Source organism: Aulonocara sp. 'chitande type north' Nkhata Bay, linkage group LG11, assembly GCF_057382095.1.
Source record: "Aulonocara sp. 'chitande type north' Nkhata Bay isolate Kocher_YH1m ecotype deep benthic linkage group LG11, A_spYH_male_GT1.1, whole genome shotgun sequence".
NCBI classification, from domain to species: Eukaryota; Metazoa; Chordata; class Actinopteri; order Cichliformes; family Cichlidae; genus Aulonocara; species Aulonocara sp. 'chitande type north' Nkhata Bay.
Window position 1 is genome coordinate 3,164,367 of NC_141354.1, and position 24,737 is coordinate 3,189,103.

The 24,737-nt window shown below is 41.4% G+C and overlaps 2 protein-coding genes across 2 annotated transcripts; one reads left to right on the top strand and one right to left on the bottom strand.

The window, feature by feature from the left end:
* Positions 1-977: 977 nt before the first annotated feature.
* LOC147318317 (dysbindin-A-like) lies at positions 978-11,637 on the top strand. Its single transcript, XM_086310205.1, has 10 exons — positions 978-1,136; positions 1,933-1,986; positions 2,926-2,976; positions 3,101-3,161; positions 5,554-5,686; positions 6,237-6,369; positions 6,703-6,725; positions 6,838-6,984; positions 9,556-9,681; positions 10,878-11,637. The coding sequence occupies exons 1-10, from the start codon at positions 1,081-1,083 to the stop codon at positions 11,144-11,146; spliced, it is 1,053 nt and encodes a 350-aa protein (XP_086166331.1). The 5' UTR covers positions 978-1,080; the 3' UTR covers positions 11,147-11,637.
* Positions 11,638-20,154: 8,517 nt separating this feature from the next.
* On the bottom strand, positions 20,155-22,964 carry LOC147318318 (homeodomain-interacting protein kinase 2-like). The gene has a single exon (XM_086310206.1). The coding sequence runs from the start codon at positions 21,981-21,983 to the stop codon at positions 20,412-20,414; it is 1,572 nt and encodes a 523-aa protein (XP_086166332.1). The 5' UTR covers positions 21,984-22,964; the 3' UTR covers positions 20,155-20,411.
* Positions 22,965-24,737: the final 1,773 nt, after the last annotated feature.

A 24,737-nucleotide genomic window follows, 5' to 3' on the forward strand; every position in this document is an offset into this window, starting at 1 on the left:
ACAGACAAGTCAAGCTCACAAGTATTAGAACTGCTCATTCGGAAAATCATCGGCTGCAGGATTAGTGAAGCTGAAGCAAACGCTGAGATTACAGCTGTAACTGTATCCTGATGCATAGAAAGTGGTTGATTAATAAAATAAACATTTAAATACATAAGCTGTTCAAATTGTTATACTCCGGCCCAGTTTGAGGGTTTTCCTGCTTTCTTCTTGTCATAGAGTCAATTTTATAATCTTTTCTCTTTCTCAGCTGGATGGTTCTCTATGACTCGACCTATAGGCAGTTTCCCTTTTCTGGGTTTGCAAGCACCTGTTTTATATTACGTCATCAATCTTGGCTTCATGGTTACAAAAAGCTGGGACCCACTTTGTTATGTTAACCCAGGGTTTTCCCTGCATGTTTGCATGAAAGGGCTGGTGTGACAACATCTGACCAATCTAAAAGAGCATCTCACAGTTCATAACACTTTTCTTTCACAGAAAAGGATTCCTCTGCGTGTCACCTGTAAAGAAAATAAAAGAAATATACCAGTAAAACACCACAGGATTGTAAAAAGGACAAGAGGTGAATCGTTCATCTGGTGATTTAGCACACAGAGCAGCAAAATAAACACTTTAATACCAGGTAATTATCTTGTCACTGAGCTGCTGTTTACTTTTAAGGTGATGGAAAGCTAAACTGTCCCACAGGCTGATAAAGGAAATGTGGAAATCACTTTAATGTGTCACAGATCAAAGTGAAATAATGTGACTGACTGAACTGATGCTCTGTGTCCTGTGTTGTAGCTGCTTTTTCACCACAGAAAAAAGACAAGACAGCAACTCAGTCCAATGAAAGCTGAACTCGACTTATCGACATAAGACCTCAAGAAGTGAAAATGACGAGACCATGTTCAGTCGTTTGTTCGATATGATTTATTTGATTTATTTTGAGCACATTTTGTCCACACTCCATAACAGTGGGTGGCAGTAATGCACCGTTCTGCTGTTTGCAGCCGCTAATAAACGTCAACAAGACGAGAGCGAGCGGTGGCTGCAGCTAGCTGTCAGGACCGAAATCGCGCGTGTCCGAGAGGAATCATGTTTGAAAACTTCAGAGAAAAGCTTCACATCGTCCAGCAGGATTTCACAACGGGGTTGGTCCGCTGTTTTCTGCACTAGTGAACTTTGGGTAACGTTAGCTGAGTTCGTGCATGAGGTCTTGCCAGCGTGTAGCATAGCAGGTAACGATAGCTAATGAAAAAACAACTGCAGTGTGTGCTACAGAGAGCAGCGGTTACTGAACCAACCAACCAACCAGTTCTTATTCTGCTTTTGTGCTGGCTGAATGCGTCAGCATACCCAGTACTAATTTCCATTTGTTAGCGTGCCAACTGGTGCGATCCCAGCTGTTTACGTTACTGCTGTCAGCTGATAGTCATGTGATGACCCCCTCCCACAAACAAACTTTTGGAGTGCAGCTGTTTTGTGTGTTTGAGGGAGAGTGTGTGTAATCGGGCTCTATTCTAAGAAGCAGGTTCAGCTAATAACGCGTTTGTTATCTCATCAAATAGAGTTAGCGTTAACTCTGAGTCAGTTACCAAGGTAACAGACGGTAGTTACCTTAGTTTGTTACTTTGTGTTCTTGACTTAAATGCGTTTTTGTAACAATGTGGTCATGGAGATGCTGTCAATATTTGAATGAATATGAGTCTCACACTAAACTGAAAATAATGCAGCCTGCAGACAGCGTGTGTTCTGACTACAGTTCATGTTAACTTTAATGGATGAATATTAAACTTTTTGAAATGTTCAGAAAGTTAGAGACCGAGCCTCGACATATTTTGCACTAAAAATCACCTGAATCAGTCTCAGTGGGTTGACCCAAAAATCTGATCCGCTCTAAGAGGATCTCGGCTAAGCTGACTTTTTCCTTTTCTTGTCTCCCCACAGCTTCAAGACACTTGGAGACAAATCAAGAAATACCAAAATGAAGAGGAGACCCAGGTGAGAGCTGGGTCTAAAAAAAAGTTTAAATAAATAAATAATATATATATATATATATATATATATATATATATATATATATATATATATATATATATATATATATGCCGCAAATTTAAGCGGCATGATTCATCATTTAGTGAGTTCATTAGTTCGACGTTTTCCATTAAACAGTTCTCAAACTGAAATTAATATCTGAGTGTTTCTTAGTTTTAGTCTAGTGGGTTAGTCTATGTTTTTTTCCTCATTTAGTCAATTAAGAAATTAGTCACCAGGAACATCCATAGTTTGAATCTCGGGGTGACCTAAAGGTCAGAGGTCAAGATTTCTGAAAATCTTGTGAATGTGATACTGAGAATTGATAGCATACATGCATTTACTAAAAATCTTGGAGGAGATCAAATCTCAGTAACCTCGACCTCCAGGTAAAGGCCAGAAAACAACTTCCCTGAAATGTTGAAGTTGATACCACAGGTGTGTCTGCTGGGAGGCTGAGAGGTAGTCGTGGCAGGTGCCAGTGTTTTTATATCACTGAATTCTTCAAAAAAACAAAACAAATAAACTGTTCAAAACTACTGACCCTGTGTGAGAAAGTATTTGCTGCCTCCTGTTAAATCATTAAGTAACGGTGACCAGCCACGTTCTTGTGGAAGGCTGAGTTTCACCAGCCAACCAGCAGGTTTGATTCAGAACCTGTTTTGCTGTCGGGTAACAGTACTAACCACTTCATCACTGTGCTGCTTATCCTATGCCTGAAAAAGGCTTAAGATTCCTCAGGAAACTCAACTTAGTGTCTGGATATAATGCAATAAATGCAGTGTTGTTTCATTGGAGTATAAGGATTAGCAGAAATGGCTAGCCATAACAAGCTGACCATGTAAGTAAGCAGCTTCATTTGTGACAGACAAACATTGTGTGATCCGTCTGTCTGTTGTCCAGGTTTGAAGAGCATGTTCCTCATTTCAGTGCTGGCCTGGAAGTCCTGAACAGGTGTCCCCACACACACACACACACACACACACACACACACACACACACACACACACACACACTGAGTGTATTAGGAAGTTTGATATAAAAGTTGTGTTTATGCTGTTAAAATGATTATTTGTAGGTATGAGGAGAGTTGGTTTCTGCTGCATAAAAGAACGAAGGACTGTGCTCAGGCTGCAGAGGTACGAGCTATTTCTCTGTTTTTGCCTTGTTAGAAATCTACTTTCACGTCTCGCGGCATCGTTCGTTTACCTAAATTTAAGAGGTAGAAGAACTAAAAAACCTCTTTTAAAATTATTATTGTGTAAGTAAAACAGTAGGACTGAAGGAGGGTATGATACCTCTTTTCTTTTTTCCACTGTTTGTCTGGGGTTGCTTGAATATCAGTTGTATAGAATTTGCGACTGTCACATTAATGCAAAGCTGGGTCGTTTTAATATTCATTAGTGACTGAAGAAAAGTTATAGTGTCCGTCTCCTGAATCCAAACTGGAGCCAAAACAGGAGAAATCTGCTCTCTCTTTCTAGTCCCTGTCAGGACTCTTGCTGCAGCATTTTGGATCAGCTGAAGGCTTTTCAGGGAGTTTTTAGGACTTCCTGATAATAATGAATTACAGTCGTCCAGCCTGGAAGTAATAAATGCATGAACTAGTTTTTCAGCGTCACTCTGAGACAGGATATTTCTAACTTTAGAGATGTTGCGCAAATGGAAGAACGCAGTCTTACATATTTGTTTAATATGTGCGTTGAAGGACATGTCCTGGTCAAAAATGACTCCAAGGTTCCTCACAGTGTTACTGGAGGCCAAGGTAATGCCATCCAGAGTAAGAATCTGCTTAGATACCATATTTCTAAGCTTTTCAGGGCCGAGTACAATAACCTCAGTTTGATCTGAATTAAGAAGCAGAAAGTTAGCGGCCATCCAGGTCTTTATGTCTTTAAGACATTCCTGCAGTTTAACTCATTGTGTGATCTGCAGATGATCTGTTAGGTACGTAAGACTGGAGCTCTGCTTCCTGGTCCCAACTCTGGATCGTCACTTTTTGGGGCGTTTAATAAATGTGGCCAGATTTCTAGAAATGAGAGCTGTGCCATCCAAAGTGGGATGAATGCTGTCTCTTAACAAGACCAGGTTTCCTACACAAAGTTGCTTCCTCCTCATCGTCACCCAGCCAGGAGTCTTAGCTAATTATAGGCCAATCTCCAACCTTCCTTTATATCAAACATCCTTGAAAGAGTAGTTGTCAAACAGCTAACAGATCATCTGCAGAGGTTTATTTGAAGAGTTTCAGTCAGGTTTCAGAGCTCATCACAGCACAGAAACAGCTTTAGTGAAGGTTACAAATGATCTTCTTATGGCCTCTGACAGTGGACTCATCTCTGTGCTTGTCCTGCTAGACCTCAGTGCAGCATTCGATACTGTCGACCATAATATGAAGCGCCTTGAGGCGACTTTTGTTGTGATTTGGCGCTATATAAATAAAATTGAATTGAATTGAATTGAATTGAATATCCTATTAGAGCGATTAGAACATGCTGTAGGTATTACAGGGACTGTGCTGCAGTGGTTTGTATCATATCTATCTAATAGACTCCAGTTTGTGCATGTAAATGGAGAGTCCTCTTCACACACTGAGCGTAATGTAGGGTTCAGTGCTAGGACCAGTTGGCCTATTATACATGCTTCCCTTAGGCAGTATCATTCAAAGGTGTTGCATTACAATTTAATTGGTGTGCAGATGACACTCAGCTCTATCTGTCCATGAAGCCAGATGATGCACATGAATTAGTTAAACTGCAGGAATGTCTTAGAGATGTAGAGACCTGCACTTTTGCTTCTAAATGCACATGTGATTGAGGTTACTAAAAATCTGAGAAACATGTCCAACCAAATACGGACACCAGATGGCTTTTCTTTGGTCTCTAGTCTGTTGAAATTTCCAACTGTGAACTCTTAAAACCAGGCTTCTGTTCTTCTTATCATTTTCATCTTTCATTACATTCTCATTCATCATATTAATCAGACTTATAGTTTTAGCTCTTTATTGTTATTGTACAGTAACACTGGTGAAAGTCGAAACTAGTTCATGCATTTATTACTTCCAGGCTGGACGACTGTAATTCATTATTATCAGGAAGTCCTAAAAACTCCCTGAAAAGCCTTCAGCTGATCCAAAATGCTGCAGCAAGAGTCCTGACAGGGACTAGAAAGAGAGAGCAGATTTCTCCTGTTCTGGCTTCCTGTTAAATCCAGAATCAGTTCGTAGGCTCTTTAAAAGTAGAACGGCATAAATAAATGTTTATGTTTGTATTTCTTTATAATTTTTTTTAAGCTCAGCACTTCACAGATACAGTGATTTCTAGCAATTCATAGATTACAACTAAGGAAGTGGCTGCAGGACAACACAGTGACTTCAACCTGAAAAATAAAAACAACGACTCTGAATCAGCTCTGCTTATATTCAGTTAGTTAACAGTTAGACAGCCTGTGGTTTTGTGCCGGTGGCGATCACAGACGACCTAACAGTTCCTACTGCCTCTGGTCTGCTCACGGTCACACCTCTGTTTGTTTCAGGCACTGGATGGTGACATAGTGATGCTCTCAGCACACTGGGAGAGAAAAATGACGTCACTAACACAACTGCATGAACAACTGCAAAGCTTGCCAGCCTTTATCAGCGATCTTGATGCCATCACTGCTAACATAGGTTCGTGTTCATTTCTGTGGTCAGATGACAGTCAGCGGGTCAGATGATGATATGATGTCAGCCGCCTCAGCGTTTAGAGCTTCTACTTTAAGGATTGAACACAAAACCTCAAGTTTCCATGTTGAGTAATGCTTTACACCGAGGTCTGACAGCTATGCTACGAAGCTTAGTCAAGTGTTGATACAAAATAATAAGATAAACCTTTATTAGTCCACGTGTGGGAAATTTGTTAGATTGTTAACCTGACTTAAGCAATGAGAGAAACTTAGTAAAGGGATGATAACAATACGTTAAATGTAGTCTTATTAACAGAGATTGTATTAAAAAGCAACTTGTATGTGAGCACCTTAGTATATCAGTAATTCCAAGGACATGCAGTTTATGGCTTCACATTTTCCAGCAGCTCTTCCTGCACTGCTCATATTAAAGTGACCGAAACAATCTGGCCAACAAAGACAACAGAATTTGACTTTTTACACATGGGCAGTGTTTTTGACAAAATGGAACAAAGATGCAGGTTTTTGTGGTGTTTATGTGCGATTGTTTCCAGCTCATTTGGAAGGCGACTTTGAGGAAATGGAGAGCAGACTGGTTTACCTGGAGGTACTGTGTTTGCAGTGTGAGCAGCAGACAGCCAAACAGCAACATATCAACCAATCAGAAAACTACAAGAAAAAGAAAAGGTATGACAGTTTATTTTTCCTTCTTAATGAAAAACCTTTATATGTGAGATATTAAAATCAAACTGATTTAAAAAGTGATAAAAGGATCTTTATGTAATTATAAACATCAAAAACAGACCATTTATATAGAAATAGGCAGGCATCAGTGAAATGTATTCTCTTAGATTTATGGCTGTCATTTTTGAGTGTCTTTGTGACTCCTGTCAGTTTGATTACACTAATTACATTCAAAGTGAAAAAGCAGAAGTGTCACCACATTATTTAAACGGTCAGAGAAACAGAATGACCTTAAATGTTTATGTGATTAATGAAAATCTTCCTTTCTGTAAATAGGAGGGAGTTGGAATTACTCGAAGGTGAGTTTCTGCGTGTTCATCCTCCAGTTTCTTACATGTTATTCTCAACAATGGTAAACCTGGTACAATACCAGCAGATGTTGTTTAAGCTGCGTTTCTTCCTGTTTTGTAGAGGAGTTGGGTTCTGAGCATGCTCAGAAAGTAGCAGAGCTGGAGCTGGTCATGCAGCAAAAACTGAGAGAGCGACAGAAAGTCTACGAAGAAGCCTTTAACCAAGATGTGGAAAAATACCTGTCCACTGGATACCTGCAGAACAGAGGTAAGACAAATGAAAGATTGTTAACACTACTTTGTCTAACTATATGAAAATGTATAAATAATGAAATGACAAATAGCCTTTAACACCCAAACAAAGACATCTGCTAAGAAAATGACTAATGGTGAATAACTTCAGGATAATAAAAAACAATCCATATCTTCCTCCAAATGGGCTTTTTTCATCGGCTCCGTCTCTTCATATATAAGATGGAGCACAGCTTATCTTAATGACCTTGTAGTACCATATCACCCTATTAGAGCGCTTCGCTCTCGCTCTGCAGGCCTACTTGTTGTTCCTAGAGTATTTAAAAGTAGAATGGGAGGCAGAGCCTTCAGTTTTCAGGCCCCTCTTCTGTGGAACCAGCTTCCAGTTTGGATTCAGGAGACAGACACTATCTCTACTTTCAAGATTAGGCTTCAAACTTTCCTTTTTGCTAAAGCATATAGTTAGGGCTGGACCAGGTGACCCTGAATCCTCCCTTAGTTATGCTGCAATAGACGTAGACTGCTGGGGGATTCCCATGATGCACTGGGTGTTGCTTCTTCACTCACTGTGTATTTATACACCACTCTGCATTTAGTCATTATTGTTATTCTCTCTTCCACGGTGTCTTTGTCCTCTCTTCCTGCCATCAGCCCAAACAGTTCTGCTAGAGGTTGTTTTTACCTTGCAATACAAAGTGCCATGAGGCGAGTGCTGCTGTAATTTGGTGCAAAATAAATTGAATTGAACTGTATCAGCCAGGACTAGTTGGGGGTTAGGAGAGGAAGACCACTGTACCACAGTACCTTTAATACCTGCAGCTGCACTGAGGTCTAGCAGGACAAGCACAGAGATGAGTCCACTGTCAGAGGCCATAAGAAGATCATTTGTAACCTTCACTAAAGCTGTTTCTGTGCTGTGATGAGCTCTGAAACCTGACTGAAACTCTTCAATAAGCCTCTGCAGATGATCTGTTCGCTGGTTTACAGAGATAAAAGGAAGGTTGGAGCTTATCCTAAGACAGCTGAGTCAAGTGATGGCTTTTCAAGCAATGGTTATTTACTGCTAATTTGAAGGCCTGGGGTATGTAGCCCATTAAAAGAGCCCACATACAGCCTCTTTTACATTTTTAGAAGTCATGTGAGTAGGGCTGCCACGATTAGTCGACTATCAAAATCGTCGACCACTAATTTAATAGTCGACGCGTCGTTTGAAGCTTTGTAAGATCCCAAAAGACGCAGGAATAAGTAGCAGGATTTAAGAGTGTAATAACGGACCGAGACAGAAGCACTGCATGTACAAGGATGCCAGCTGCCGTTAAACCCCGAAGAAGAAGCAGCTGTGTCCGGTGTCGTAGCTGTGTCCAAATTCAGGAACCGCATCCTACTGTGCCCACTTTTGTAGGCCGAAGACTCCGACAAATGCATAGCCCTGCTCAGTTTCCAACAATGGCGGCAGCTAGTTAGTTTTAACTTTACTCTTATTATTCTTTCTGGGTCACAAAATAAACGTTTAACATATTTTCAGGTGAGAATGTAGCTGTGTAAACCTCAAATATCTGCTCAGTTTATCAAGACACCACATATTTTCAAAAGCGCTCCGACGTTTTCGGAGACGTCTGTTACCCACTAGCTCGTTAGCTAGCCGGGGGCTAGGCTCACTAGCGCCGTGAGAACACCGGACTCCCCGCAAATCGTCTTCAAACCCACCGCTGTCTTTCGCTGCTCAGGTTAAACATGATATATGAGTCACTTAGATAACTTAAAATGTTGTTGTTTGGCTTTCTTTAGTATTTTATTTGTTCCTGAGTAAATCGGTTTGGCTGAGATTATAGTTTTCACACAGCTGAATAAACGTCAAGCAGACAGCTGATTATCAGAAGTGTGAGATGCTCGAGAATTTACTCCGGTGTCCTGTTATATTTTAGATAGCAAGGAGTTTATTAAACTTCACCGAGACAATCTGCAAATTTCATTAAAATTGAATAAACTATCATCTTGTCTTTATTTTTAGTTAGCACCTTAAACACTTAAAGCTGTAAGCTAATGATAGTTATATAAGAGCAGATGCTGCTGGTGCAAGAAGCTGAACGCTGTACGTCCAATGGATGATGATCTGACTAGTCGACTATCAAAACAATCGTTTGTGGCAGCCCTACATTTGAGTCTAATGAGAGATTAAATGCAAAGGCTGTCATTTTCAGCAACTGCATGGATGTTAAAATCACCCACTCTAATTATTTTACCTGAACTGAGTACTAAAAAAAAGTCTGAGACAACCGAGAATTAAAATAAGGGCGAGGTGAGGGGATCAGTCCTGTGTTTGCAGTGGTGATTGAGAGGTTGCAGGGGCATCCATATTGTGTTCTGGCAGACAACACTGTGATCTGTAGTGAGTCTGGAGAGGTGGATGCATGTTCTGGAGAAACGAGGAGTGAAAGTAGGTGTAAAGACAGAACGTGTGTGAAATATACACCCTGTTGATTGAAACGATGCACTGTTTGCCACATGTAGTATGTATCAGTAACTGTAGAGTTCGTATATTAAGTTTAGCAAATTGCATAATTGGAGTGTACGTTTACTTTTGCAGAGCCAGCAGGTGCTGATGTTTGCTCTCTGGATCAGGTGACACTAACTAACACAGACCAAGAGGCTTTGGATGACTTCCTCAACTCCAGTGGAGATGAAGTCACTACTGAATCATCATTGACATCAGGTAATCTCAACTCAAGACATGTTGTCATAGAGTACAAAGCAGAATTATTTATCCTGACAAAACAAAATCAGCTTGGTAAACTCATACAAACATGTCAAAACATCAGCATGTTTAATGTTCCAATACAATATTTCACACTTGTGGTCAGACGTGTACATGTAGTGATCGTGGACATGGCTGTCATGGTCATTTTGGACTTTTCATGATTTCTTTGAACTGTTCTTTTCCAATGGTCCATACAGGGGAAGTCAGTAAGTGCATAAGAACAAGCCAGGAAATTGATCCCAAACATCCATCTAAATGGTTTTATAATGAGTAAAAGAAGGTGAATATAAAGCATCTGGAATGACCTGAAGCATTTAGAAAATGCATAAAAGCTGTGTCTGTGATAGTAAACCAGCCAATTTAAATGAATGTTACCAACTCTGTCAAGAAGCGTGGTCAAATATCCTGCTTACATCATGCCAGAAGCTTGTTAATAGCAACATTGAGTAAAACTTGCTAAAGGACATTTAACCAAATATTGAAGGTGTATTAGTGCAGCTGTATGGATATGTACTAATGTCAGTACTAATATCCATCATTCTTTCAAGTAAGATGTATGCTGTACAATCATTCCACCCTAAAACAGAAAACAATCTAAGAGCTCTTTTTGAGGTTGACCCCTGCCCAGTGTTGCCAACTTAGCGACTTTGTTGCTATATTTAGCCGATTTTCAGACCCCCTTTGCGTCTTTTTTTCTAAAAACAGTGACTAGCGACAAATCTGGCGACTTTTGCTGGTGTTATTAGGAAGACTTATGACCACTTTTTGAGATGAGAGCACGTATCGCTCTTACTCTCCACAAGCACCGGGTGCTGCCGTGGCCACCTGACCCGTGCCAAAGCGCTCACAGGTGGCGGTCCCCACGCAGCAGTCACCTCCAGCTGCTGTCAGAGCAGGAGGTGCTGACCCCTACGCATCCAAACTGCAAATGAATCGCACATGACGAAGCCGCTGCACCCACCCTGACTGTAACGCAGTCAGTTCTTCTTTTACTTTTTGTGGATCACAAAGTTTAAAACTACTTAAAAACACACAACTCGTCTCTACAGAGGAGCTATAAATGATGGAAGCATTAAATATTACGGTCAGATGAGGACTGAAAATTAAGCTTGTCGGGTACTCTGTGAAATAAGGCTCGTCTTCTCTAATAGGTCCAGACCTTACACGTTGCTCTTCTGAATCTTCGAACCAAACCTCTCCCCCAAACGACCAGCTGTCCAACAAGGATGTATTCTGGCAGCCAGAAGAGGAACTGGCCAGTCAGGAGAGCGATGAGCCTCTGGTGCAGTCAGACGAAGAGGATATTCATCCAGATATGGCGCTGGTTGGTCTCCATGATGTTGGTACACTCAGAGGCTCTGACGACAGTGACAGTTCAGCAGACCTGTGCACTGGCACCTACGCCCTTGGAAAGGCCTGAATGTTGGACCTGTGGCTACTGCATTGATTTAGCAGGGCTTAGAGCTTTTTCTGGTCCTCAAAGATCTTCCAAATGTTAGCCTACAATGCTTTTTTTAAAGATATATTTTCTTTGTTTTTTCAAAATGTAAAGCTTTTGAAACAATGAATTGATTCTACTAACCACGTGTAGGCAGGTCAAAAATGTATTCGAACCAAAATCATTGTTGGTTTGTTTAAAAAAAACAAACAAACCCAATTTGATGACCTGAGCCTTTAACATTAGGGCGCTGTATGCAAAGTGTTTCACAATCATAAGTATTTATCACCTGTTATAAAAATATCAATCTGTCATAGCAGTGTTTTGCATGTTTATGTGAAATTTATGATCTTTTGTCAGTTTTGAAACCCGGCAAGCTGATGATGATAAATTCTTCTGACTCAGACAAATGTCTAATGGATGGTTTTCATATTGTAATGTTTTTGTTTTTAATGAATTACATTTGAGGATGATGTGGTTGCACGTTAATTTCCTCTCTTGCACGTTATTGTTTAGAATATTTGATTCCAGCAATATGTGGATGACAACCAAAATGTTCTGAAAAAAGTGCACTAGCTTGGGCCAAGGGACAGACAGGGGACAGTCTACACTGGGGGAAAAACACCGGTGGAAAAGCCCCAGAGACGAGCAGACCAGAACACTCGATAGTACCAACTGCTGCTGTACGAGCTGTCTGTAGTTCTGTGCACGTGTTCTTGTTCTTTCAGTTTTTTCTATCAAAGGTTCCACTGTTGCATTTTAAGTCTGCTCGTGCGTTCCTGCACTGCTTATCTGTTATCTGTATTTTCTCAGCTGCAAATCAGGAAATCAGGGACAGGACGCCGTAATCTTGATCGATAAGCTTTGCTAGAAATATTCTTTCTGCAAAGAGAAACTCAGTGAGGCTCGAAGATTTGGAAGATTCAGAACAGGAGGTTATTTGCCTTTATTGGATTGACAGTAGAGTTAGACCAGGCACCTCTAGTAATGGGTCTATCCTTCAATACAAGAGTCACCTGCTCAACCCGGTGAATGAAAGCAGCGCTTTGATTAGACAGAGTCTGAAAATCCGTTTTAAGACGAGGATGAGATTGACCATTGGTCAGCTCCTAAACCATCGACAGCCAGCAAGGACAGAAATATGTATGTCTTGTGAATCTCAGTGACCTTTCCCAAGGAATGAGGCACGCTGCATGGCTGCCAGTATGCTGCAGCTCATTTAGCAGTTGCTTGTGTGCAGGTCATTAATTCTTATTTTGGACTTTCATCCCAGATGTTTCCTGGTCTAAATCCAATAGCAACAAAACTAAGAGCTATAGCGTATGTGGAGCCAAGATAGACAGCAAGACAACGTGCGCCACAAAGCTTTAGCTTGTCTTTATAGAGTGGCATGAACAGGCTGAATTGTACAAATTGACATGAATCTGATGCACTTCAGTGAATTAACCTTTGCAGTGATCAGAAACCTTGGATCATTTTTATTTCTTCAACATAAAAATGTTTTTCCACCCCTTTCATCGTTAGGACAAAATGATCTCAGAGCAGTGAAGGTAGAGCCAGCTGGTCTCCCATCAGTTTAATATCAGTCCATAGGTTCTTTCTTAATGTGCACGCGCAAACAACCAGGAAAAAGCTGCTGGCTTGTCATCTTCATTAGCTCAAGCTAACAGGACATGGATACACATCGGAAATGGAGACATTATGCAGCAGGATCCACGGAGACCAGAGCTATACGCAACGATAACTAACTGCAACCACAAGATGGCTGTAATCTCAAACAGGCAAGTAGCTTTATGGAGCAGTTTGAGGTGAAAGTGGATTGTTTTATGATTTCACTAGAAACACACTGCTCTCCTTGGTGTCCTGACAGAATGCCTCTGTGTAAAAACCCTCTTTTAATTTGAATAACTTACTAATAAGGAACTGAACTTCTATCCGGTTGTTCAGTCTGACGTCACTAGCCATGTCTGGGCCTAAACTCCGCTGCAGGTCCATATATCAAACGATCACTGTGGCATTACTGAGAGTTGAAAAACTGTCTAAAGTCTTTCATCTTTAATAAAATGATCAGCGTTCTGCTCTACCAGGTGTAACAATTGAGTTTAACATCCAGGCATCCATGAAAACGGAATTTATGACATTTAATGGAGTTAGAAGTTAGCAGGGAGTTAGCTCGCTAGCTTCTATCTAAATACAATATAGCATGTCCTGACTGCGGGGTTTTGGAAACAAATTATAACGTACAGCTCTGTTATCACTTCCAGCATAAATGAAGACAGAAAACTAAACAGCAGTGACGTTTGTAGGGTTACTGAAGTTGGGCTAGCTGGTATATAATGATGTGCTACGTGATCGCTAGCGACACAGCTATGTTAGCATAATATAAACAAGCTAACTTTTTTTCCACTGGATAAAAGTTAACGTGAGTGTTCTCGGTGGTCAGGAACAAATGTAATCACATGGCAGGATGCTGTAAAAGGACCAAACTTCAGCCAGGAGAACAACTGAGATAATCCATCCACAATACGAGGTTAGTCATTCATATACTGCAGCATGGGCTGGGCTGTAGCTACATCCTAAGGTTTTAAAAACTGAGCTTAAATAAATGATTAGCGGTAATAAAGGGAGGTCAACAGTGATCACTGACTGTTTTAGGAGCTTTTTGAGATCAAATAGAAGAAAATACAAAACATTAAACATGTTAACAACACAAAAGCCATATTAAACGCAGACTACTTTAGGCCCGGAAGTAGGATTCGTCGCGTCATCACTGAACAACCGGATAGCACTGTGAGTTTATTATTGTTTATTATTTGTATTATTAGCTTGGATCTACTGGCACTGTTGTAATTATCAGGTGGGAATGTATGCCTCATATTGTTTTTACATTCTACAAAAAGGAAAACAGCATATTATTAGATTTGTCTTCTGTAAAATTGATGCATAAATTTCAATAAAAAATATCTGGAAAAAGAACCAGTCATGTGATTTCTTCTTTTTTGCTCATATGCTGACCAGCCTGTGAACTTTGAGTCGCATACAAACTATTTCATGTTGCTGCTTCTTTTATTTAAGGAACATTTATAAATTGCAAGCTATAATCTCCTCTGAACTAGAGAAAACTTTATGCATCCACTGCCTTTTTATAAGCTTAGACAAATCATCCCTGTTACACCAAGCAAGCAATGCAAAGTGCTGCAGCCAGACTTTTAACACACTCTAGCGAGTGAGCTCACATTACCTCTATTTTACTTTCTTTAAATTGGCTCCCAAATGATTTTGGAGTTTGTTTTAAAATTCCTACCCTTACATAGAGAGCGCAAAATCCACAAACTCCAGAATAATTTTCTCAATTTCTTGTTAAAAATTGGTCTGCCATTCTTTGCTCAGTTGCTCTCTTCCTGAGTCTGTTGCAGGTGATACATTTATGGATAATCTGATACGGAATTCATCATCCAACTCAGGGCCCACACAGTCATAGGTTTCAGTTTCTGTTGTAACACTGTAACAAGAAAGCAGGTCCCTTGAGCCAGGCACTGTCACCACGGCAACAGTCGCAGAGCGTGTGCCTACGTCAGCAGTGTTAGCGCTCGTAAAAACACAGTGCCATTGTTTCGGTTCTGAAATCCTCCTGATTCGCTGCACCGTGTTAGTGAGATATACGTAGAAACGCTTCGTCTGGTTACGTGTTGACAAACACGTGAACCTTCATGCGATGCTCACAGAAGTCATTGGCAGGATTGTTGGTCCTCTCTAACAGTGAAACTGTGAAACATCTGTCTATGTCTGCGGTTACTGCAACAGTTTCACATCTGAATCTCAACAATACTGCCAACAAGCTATTATTGAGGTCAGGTCCAGAGAGGAGGGCATCTTTAAGAGAGACGCCATGACACTTTGCACTTGAGTCAAAACCAACTCTGATCTGACCCGGCTTCTGAGGATGGTGCACCCCAAAGGTAGGTAAAAACCAACACTGGTTGTCCACTTCAGGTGGAGGAGCCTGTTCAGCATGGTCACAATCAAATGTATTCTGCATGAAGGCAAAGAAATTCCTCTTCATTTCAGGCCTTTTTTCAAGGGTGCGATAAAGAGAGGATTAGCATTTGACCACTTGGTCGTGACTGTTGGGCAGCCGCTGGCGAGGTCCCTTAAATGCAAGTGGTGCCACCCACCTGCCGCTGTCATCAATGAACATCTGTCTCTTTATGACCTCTAGGAAAAGTTTGTCTTCAACAGAAAGGCTGATTTTGTTATCGTCCTCAGATGTATCAAAGAGAGTGCTTCCAAGAGTGCATGCATTAACTCTCAGTATTTCAGTGGTAGGAAAGACTTCCTGCTCAGGCTTACACCCATAATTTTCTTTGATATGAACCATGGCCTTGGACATGGGCGATTGTTCTCAAGCAAATTAGTGTGATAGGCATCCACAGTTGCAGGCTTGTGAGCATCACCTAAACAGACAACACTAATGATAACCCATCACAGGTCTGTGCGTATGGGGCATTGTGAGGACCATTTCTACGCTGCCTCACCTTATGGAGACTAAGTAGGTCACATGCCAGTAAAAGGAGGATCTCATCTTTGTTATCGAGTGGTGGGATAAGGTGGGCCTTTGAGATGAGCATGTTCTGCTGCCACCTCAGGGGTAGCTATCTCAGCTCTGTTACTCAGGATGTTATTACATTCAATTATTCTCAGCAGCGCGACTGATGTGGCTCCATCCAGTGACTCCACTACAAAGCCTGTGGCTCTTCCACCCATCATTTCTGTTGTTCCAGCACATGTACAGAGTGTGAATGGAGACTCTGATCCCTTTATGTCATAAACATCAAAAACCTCTGTCCTGGCAGGGGACCGATTACTCTGATCATCAAGCACAACATAAGCCTTTGTCACTTGCTCTTGCTGCACTTTCAGGAAAACTTTCACCAAGCAGATCTTAGGACAGGAAGCTTCTCTCTTAGCCTCTCTGTACACTTCAGTACAAGTGGATGTTACAGCAGGCTGAGTTGTCTCTTCTGTGCCCCCCCCCCCAATGACCAAAGAGAGTTGGAAGGGGTGGTCCTGGATGAAGGACAGAGATATGGTTCCTCCTTTCACTTCACTTGATTGTTGTGTTGCAGTTCTTGGCGATGTGACTGTTGGAAGAACAGCATCTAAAGCAGATACCGTTGTCCTTCAGTAAGGTCTTACGCTCCTCAGTAGGTTTAATGTGAAACCCTCTGCAGCACTTGAGGGAATGTGGCTTTTTATGATGCCTTTCTATATCACAGATTTTCTCTCTCAAACTATCTTGACCAGCTTTCTCCTCTGATATTTCCGTCTTGTGTGCAGAGACTAAACCCTTATGAGGCATTCTCATTGTAATATCTGATCTAAAGTGATCTGTTGTAGATGCTAAGAGACTGAAACCTCGGTCATTGCAAGCTTGGGGTGAGAGAAGGAAGACAGGATAAAGACATGCTGTGGAAGAGAGACAGAGGTTAATAACAGATATGATTCAATGCAGAGAGGTCTGTTAACACATAGTGAGTGAGAAAGGTGACTGGAAAGGAAAAACTCAATGCATCATGGGAATCCCCCGGCAGCCTATGTCTATTGCAGCATAACTAAGGGAGGATTCAGGGTCACCTGGTCCAGCCCTAACTATATGCTTTAGCAAAAAGGAAAGTTTGAAGCCTAATCTTGAAAGTAGAGATAGTGTCTGTCTCCTGAATCCAAACTGGAAGCTGGTTCCACAGAAGAGGGGCCTGAAAACTGAAGGCTCTGCCTCCCATTCTACTTTTAAATACTCTAGGAACAACAAGTAGGCCTGCAGAGCGAGAGCCAAGTGCTCTAATAGGGTGATATGGTACTACAAGGTCATTAAGATAAGGTGGGGCCTGATTATTTAAGACCTTGTATGTGAGGAGCAGGATTTTGAATTCAATTCGGGCGACCGTGGCTCAGGGGGTTGGGAATCGCATCTGTAACCGGAAGATCGCCAGTTCGATCCCTGGGCTCTCTGTCCTGGTCGTTGTGTCCCTGGGCAAGACACTTTATTTGTGCAACATCTCTAAAGTTAGAAATATCCTGTCTCAGAGTGACGCTGAAAAACTAGTTCATGCATTTATTACTTCCAGGCTGGACGACTGTAATTCATTATTATCAGGATGTCCTAAAAACTCCCTGAAAAGCCTTCAGCTAATCCAAAATGCTGCAGCAAGAGTCCTGACAGGGACTAGAAAGAGAGAGCAGATTTCTCCTGTTTTGGCTTCCCTTCATTGGCTTCCTGTTAATAATAATAATGGATTGGATTTATATAGCGCTTTTCAAGGCACCCAAAGCGCTTTACAATGCCACTATTCATTCACTCTCACATTCACACACTGGTGAAGTTATTGAAGTTAACTCAGAAAGATCAATTAGAGAAAAAGAGTCTAACTTAACATCAATGGTACTAAGAGTAGCTGTAGATAATATTACATCTGTGGGATGATTACTGGTCATTTTTTCTCTAATGATAAAAACTTTATTTGTGAAGAAGTTCATGAAGTCATTACTAGTTAACGTTAAAGGGATGGTGGGCTCAACAGAGCTCTGACTGTTTGTCAGCCTGGCTACAGTGCTGAAGAGAAACCTGGGGTTGTTCTTATTTTCTTCAATCAGTGATGAATAGTAAGATGTTCTGGCTTTGTGGAGGGCTTTCTTATAAAGCAGCAAACTATTTCTCCAGGCTAAATGATGATCCTCTAAATTTGTGACACGCCATTTCCTCTCCAGCTTACGAGTCATCTGCTTTAGGCTACGTGTTTGAGAATTATACCACGGAGTCAGGTACTTCTGATTAGAGACCTTAGTTTTCACAGGAGCTACAGTATCCAGAGTCATACGTAGTGAGGAGGTGAAATTATTAACAAGATAATCGACCTCTGTTGGGGTAGCGTTCAGATAGCTGCTCTGCTCTGTGTTGGTACAGGGCATTGAAGATGATAACAGTGGGTGGATTATATTACATTTTGAATCACTGAAAATTGACATTTTTTAAAACTCCTTTTTTGCGTTTACATGTACAAACAATGTCAGAGGTATGTGCCTTTTTCCATGCCACGCTGTGGCCACGTTATTGTTTACATGGGATGAACTGCAGAATAGCAGATAGAGACAAAATACTGTTAATCTGACTGTCTGCAGGTTTACATGCAGTTACTGTCCCTCTGTTTACAAAGGCAGAGGCGTCACGGTGGGATTATTTTACGTGTAGTTGTTTTTTCCTGTGTAATAATATTCAACATTGCTATCAATACATTTGTCAAAAAATGCCTCTCTGTGCAAAATGGGTTTAAACACAAAATCGTGGCAGGATCAGCCTGATATTATTTGTATCCAGCTGTAACTTTACTGTATAAAGAGCAAACATCTCCAACATGTCAGGAGCAGTTAGTCATTACAACACAAGTGTTTGTGAACTAAAAATCAAGAATGTGGGATCCTGTTTGTCCGTGATTTGAAGAGCCCAGCGCTGCTCCTGATGCAGGGGAAACCAATCCTGCAGGGAGACCTACCTCAGCACCTGTGCAGGTGAAGCCAAAGGGAAGATTTGCTTCACCATGTTTTCTAGTCTTTGGCTCAGAATGAAGTTGGTTTGGAAACATTCAGCGGCGCTTCATCTCCTGCTTTGCGTTTCTTTGTTTCTGTTTGTTTGATCAGACACATTCATACCAGTGGGCTGCTGGAGGTCATTTTGTAGCTCTGGCAGAGCTCGTCTTCCTTCATGCACAAAGGAGAAGATACCGGTTCTCCTGATGTGTTAGAACCTTCTACAGCCCTGTTCAGTTCTCTTAGAGTAACTTTCTGTCTCCTCAAATATCCTCCATGCTCTTGACACTGTGCTGGGAGACACAGCAAAGCTTCTGGCAATAGCACTTATTGCTGTGCAATACTGGAGGAGTTGGACTAACTGCACAGCCTCTGTACGGTCTGACAGACAGATTTCCTGAAAGACCAAATTCCAGATAGCGTCTGATGCAGGCCATTATGTCAGCAGGTGTCAGCAAATCCCCTCTTGCATCTGCTTGGAAAGCTTCTCATTTTGGCAGAGAGTGTCATCAGACTGAAAGTGTGGAATCAATGAACACTATCATTGGAAGCTGTAGCTAGAAAAGGACACTGGTTTTTCAGCAGGACTTGTAGAAACCAGATTGTAATTTAAAGCTGTAGACGGCAGCTGTAGCCGATTGACTGAATGTAAGAGCTCTGGACAAGAGTTCACACAGTGTGGATCTATCATCAGTGCTGTGAAGTTGACCAAAACTGATGCTAGAAGTTTCTTCTCAGTTCTTCAGTTCAGGAGTCTGATGCAACCCATTTGAACTAGCTACCCAGAATGCTCTGCAGCGTAAGCTGTGGCAGCCTGTAAGTGAACTAATTCATTTTCTAAAAATACATATATAAAACCAAAACCATATAAACTACATATAACATATATACTATATCCACTTGTCTAGGAGAAGATGAGGAACATACAAAAGCTACAGTCATTAATGAGCTAAATGATTTGTAATCAGTGTATTACACCTTCATTTGAACTGTCTAACTTTGTGTAAATACAGAGTTATATGCCTTTTTATTATGTGACAAGAAAAGCAGATTATTGTCAAGAATCAGAATATGATCAGACTGTTAACCTAAGTAAACATAAAAAGGTAGACATTCAAAATCCAGACAACAAACCAGTTTAAACCGGTTGTTGTTATGACTTCACTGCATGAAATCGTAATTTGCATCAGTGGGAACAAGAGCTGGCCATTTATTTTCACACCACACAACAAAGAACCGCAGTGCTGAGACCAGCCCTCATCCAGTCACCTCGAGTTGAACTGTGGAGCTACCAGGGCCCCGATCAATTCAATCTGAAGCAGATCAGGTTAACACTTATCAAAAAGTGGCGGACCGAGAGGCAGTGACACCAGCGACAAAACAAAAACACTTGAGAGTAAGAGTTGATTCAAGTTGATTACATTTTATTTTGTACATTAAAAAAAACAATTTTCAACAAAACAAAGTTGCCTCAAGGCATTTTATACTGTAGAGTAAAGACCCTACAATATAAGAAAGAAACCCCAACAATCTGATGATCCCCTGTGAGCAAGCACTTTGGCAACGGTGGACAGGAAAAACTCCCTTTTAACAGGAAGAAACCTGTGACAGAACCAGGCTCAGGGAGGGGCGGCCATCTGCCACGACCGGTTGGGGAGGGTTGATCTTAAGATTCTTCATCATATGAAGAAAAGCAAAACAGCCTTAAGAAAAAGTTTTTGATCCTTTTCCCTAATGAAAGCCGACCTTTCGGAGGCTTTGGTGTGATTATTCCTTCTCTGCTGTCTGTACTTTCTGTGCTAGAATCTAAATCACTGAATTCAGAGGAAGATCCTACCAGCTGTATCTGGGTCATCCCAGGCTTTTCTTTGACACCCAGACTACAAGACTTGTCATCTTCTTCTTGCCATGCCAACCTGCGAAATGCAGGCAGATTCTTTTTGCGTGCAGCTGCTCTTCTCTGTCGGTTTCTTTGGATTTTAGCTGCAGTCACACAGTTGTTAAAAGTGGAAGCCCGTCTAGATCTCCCACCGCTCTGTTGGCTGTTCCTTTTGATTTCACTGGTGGTAACAAAGCTGTCGATTTCATTTTCTAGACTGAGGAGTGGGCACACTTCCATGCTCGTGCAGGATGACTTGGTGTAGCAATCTACTGCAGGGTCCTCAGGAAGATGTTTCATTGTAATGAAACGATGTCCCAGACCCTCAACAGGTGTGATTCTTTTTACAGGATCCACACACAGCATCCATTTGAGCAGGCTTAAAAATGCCGCTGTGTCTTCCACTTCGGATTCTGTGTTTGGCTGTGGGTGGTGTTTGGCTAAATCATCTATGCATGCATATTTGTCTGTGATTGTTGTACTTTGTTTGATCACAGTGCCTGTAGATGCTGAATACTGAGCTGGTGTCTTCAGTACCCATGTGCGTTCTATTATCCCTTTCCTCATCCAGAAATATTTCGTACTGTACTTCCCTTCCTGTAACATGCGTTTACTAGGCTGACCAAGCATGTGAACAAAACCTTGCATCATTTGATATTCACACCTGTTGAAAAACAGGCGGTGGCCCAAGTATAGAAAAGCTGCGACACAACCGAGAGTCCACATGTCTGCCGATTCAGTCACCGGTATGCCCAACATGACCTCAGGGGCCCTGTAACTAAGGGCCTGAATAATAGTGCCAGGTGGAATTTTTGCAGGACTTGTGGCAAAACCAAAATCAATAAGTTTAACTTTATATGGCTGTTGAGACTGATTTACAAGCATGATATTATCAGGTTTGATGTCTGCATGCATCATACCTCTGCTCTTCAGAGCGGTAAGAGCCACAAACATCTGCTTTAAAATGACCCGAATATCACAGAGAGCCAGTGGACCGCGAGACCTTTTAGTCACGAAATCATGCAGACTAATGTCTAGCATTTCCATTGAAATGAAGGTGCGATGTTTGTACTCGAAAACTTCGTAGTACTTTACCAAATTGCACCGATCCCTATCCAGAACACTCAGTTCTTTTACAGCAGCGGCCTCTTTCCAAGCAAACTTGTTGTATTCCCTTTTAGCTGCCTTGACTGCTACCCTTTCAAAAGTGTCTAATTTTACACATTCCACCACTCTCCCAAAGCTTCCTTGTCCGAGGAGCTTATATACCATGTATTTACATGTTTTACTTTGAATGAGGGCGTTCCTTTGTAAACCCTCATCACTGTCATAAGACGACGAAGACGAATCCGAAACCATTTTTTCACAAATATATCTAAAGTTTTACACCTGGGCAAAACAATGTGACCGCAGTATGAAGCTGGCAGGTTCTGTCAGTAGGCGGGTGTAGCAGGCTATTTATACCTTTTGGATCAAAGGCAGCGTTCGCTCACTGTGATGTCACCGAGTGACGCAACAGAGCGTAATGCTTTGATCCGGAGCAGCGGTTAAGAGCTTAAGAATGCAAAGGTCTCTGGTTAGGAAGATAAACTGCTTGACTGGCAGTCCACATCTGGAGTGGACAGCCTGTCGCAATGGGATCAGACACGCTGTCATTTCTGGAAAAGTCCATCCCGGAGGTGTCCGACGCGGACAGCTGTACCTTTTAATAAGAATCCCCCCCTGGCTCTACATGGCGGTGTACGTTTGAAAGTGCGGACGACGGTAGGAAATTCTTGATACCTTTAGGTGCACCTTGTAAACTCAGCAATGTGTACTCCAAACGCCACCATGGTTATTTCAAAGTTGTTGATTTATAGCTTTTTTTTTACCCTTTTTCTGTGTGAAATTTCCCTTTGTTGATATTTTTTAAATTCCTACTTTTAAATAATGTTAAACAATCCCGATACAACAGCGACGTGTCCTCAGCTGCTGTGATCTTTTTAAAGTTTTACATTTGCAGGACTTTGAAGTTATCTGTCACGGTTGCGCTGGCAGACCGTGGCGATGTGGGGGAAATAGGGCCCAAAACGCGGGACTGTGTGCGATGAATGCAGTTGCGTTTATTTACAGTGATGTAAATATTACGCAATAAATCTCCGTGCGCGCCCCTGACTCCCGTGCCGTGTCTTCTTCCGTACTCCTGCCGGGAAATAACAGAGGCAGCCGTTGGTACAATTAACTTCACTGTAGCAAGCTGGACAACTGAAGGGCAGTCTCACGATCCGGGATCGAGGAGCTCTCAGGCTGTGTCCCAATCCAGCGACCGCATGCTTCGGAGTACGAGCTCGGTACTTATAGTACGGTGAGTACTGCAAGTACGAGAAGTGCGGAAGTGAGAGGCTCGTGAAATGGGCCTTTGTCGCGCTGCTCAGGTTGCCTAGCAACCATGATACTAACCGCGACACACGTTACATTCAGCTTTGTGTGACAGAAATGAAGGAGAAAAATGTTTTGTTGGTCATTCATTTTTGTCATGACATCACTTTGATTAGCTGAGTATCTGAGGCTGAGACCACAGGACTGTAAACATGATTGTTGGGCTTCATGTCTGTGCTGAACACTCATTTAAGATTAGCTAGTAAACAACAATTAGCTAATGTTGCTCATGAGACTAAAGTCATCTCACTGTGGTAATGTAAATATAATATGGCCAATATTATATTAATCGTTATTAGTTATTACAGCAGTGAACTTGAACTCTGAGGTTTAGTAAAGATTCAAGTTGCAGTTATTTCCTGTCACCTTACATCTTCACTCAAAGTCGAGTATCTGTGACAGTGTATATACAGATGTATTATATATAAGAGACAAATATTGTTTGTTTAAACCCTCACGTCATACTGGGCTCTTTTTGTGCCACTTTTTTCATTCGTGACCAAAGATAACTACGATCTCAAGGAGAGAGTGAGAGAGCAAGAAAGGTACAAAATGAGGTGGTGCCTCCGGATTAAAGGATTAGAAGAGAAAAGAGATGAAGGTGTCAGATCGCTGGTTATTGGAATTCTTGGCAAGATCGCACCTGATATGATATCAAAGCTTGAAGAATCTGTGGATGTGGTGCATAGAGTTGGGAAGAAGATTGAGAACAAGGTCCGACATATCATCATTCTGTTTGCTCTGAGACACGTGAAAGAGAAGATTTGGCGTCGCACCAAAGATTCGGCTGTCTGTAAGAACGGGGGTTTCCACTTCGCTGAGGTACTGCCGCGGGAGGACTGGGAAGAGAGGAGGCGGCTGTGGCCGCAAATTGAACAAGCCAGACGGGCTGGGAAACGGGCCTTTTTCCGGGGTCCTCATGGATACATCGAAGGACGGAGGATCGTTGACGTTGAATGAAAGACTTGATGTAAGACTGTATACAGTGGAATATTATTAATGGGACAAAAGAGTTCTACTTAAAGTTAAAGGTTATTAGTCACTGAGTTGGTGACAAGTGTTACAATTTAAACTCATATTTATATATTTTTCTTTTCTTTTTTTAAAAAATAGAAGTTATTTTCTTAGCATATTCTTATTATGGTTCACTCAAAAATTTCTTTTGGTTCATTAAACGTTCGGGGTTTGAAGGAAATTGTTAAGAGAAAGGCACTTTTTTTATTTTGCAAGGGGCAAAAATGTCATTGTCTGTTTTTACAAGAAACTCACTCTGTGAATGCCGATGCTACCTTTTGGGCTAATCAGTGGGGAGACAAGATTCTTTTCAGTCATGGATCTAACAGATCTGGAGGTGTGGCGATTTGTTTTAATAAGTTCCCAGGGGAGATTATAACATATAAAGCTGATAGTGAGGGTCATTGGTTAACTGCAGTCTTGAAGAGCGAAGGTATATTTCTAATTGTTACAAATCTTTATGGACATAATAATGAGGGTCAAAATAAAAGTCTATTGGAAAATCTAACAAATGTTATTTCAGAGTTTAAAGTTATGTACCCCACAGATTACATCCTAGTAGGAGGAGACTGGAACATGACACCAGATGAATGGATGGACAGATGGCCTCCTCGCTTAGGAAGGAGGCAACAGAATAACATTATTGAGAACTTTTCTAGTGATAATAATTTTACAGACATT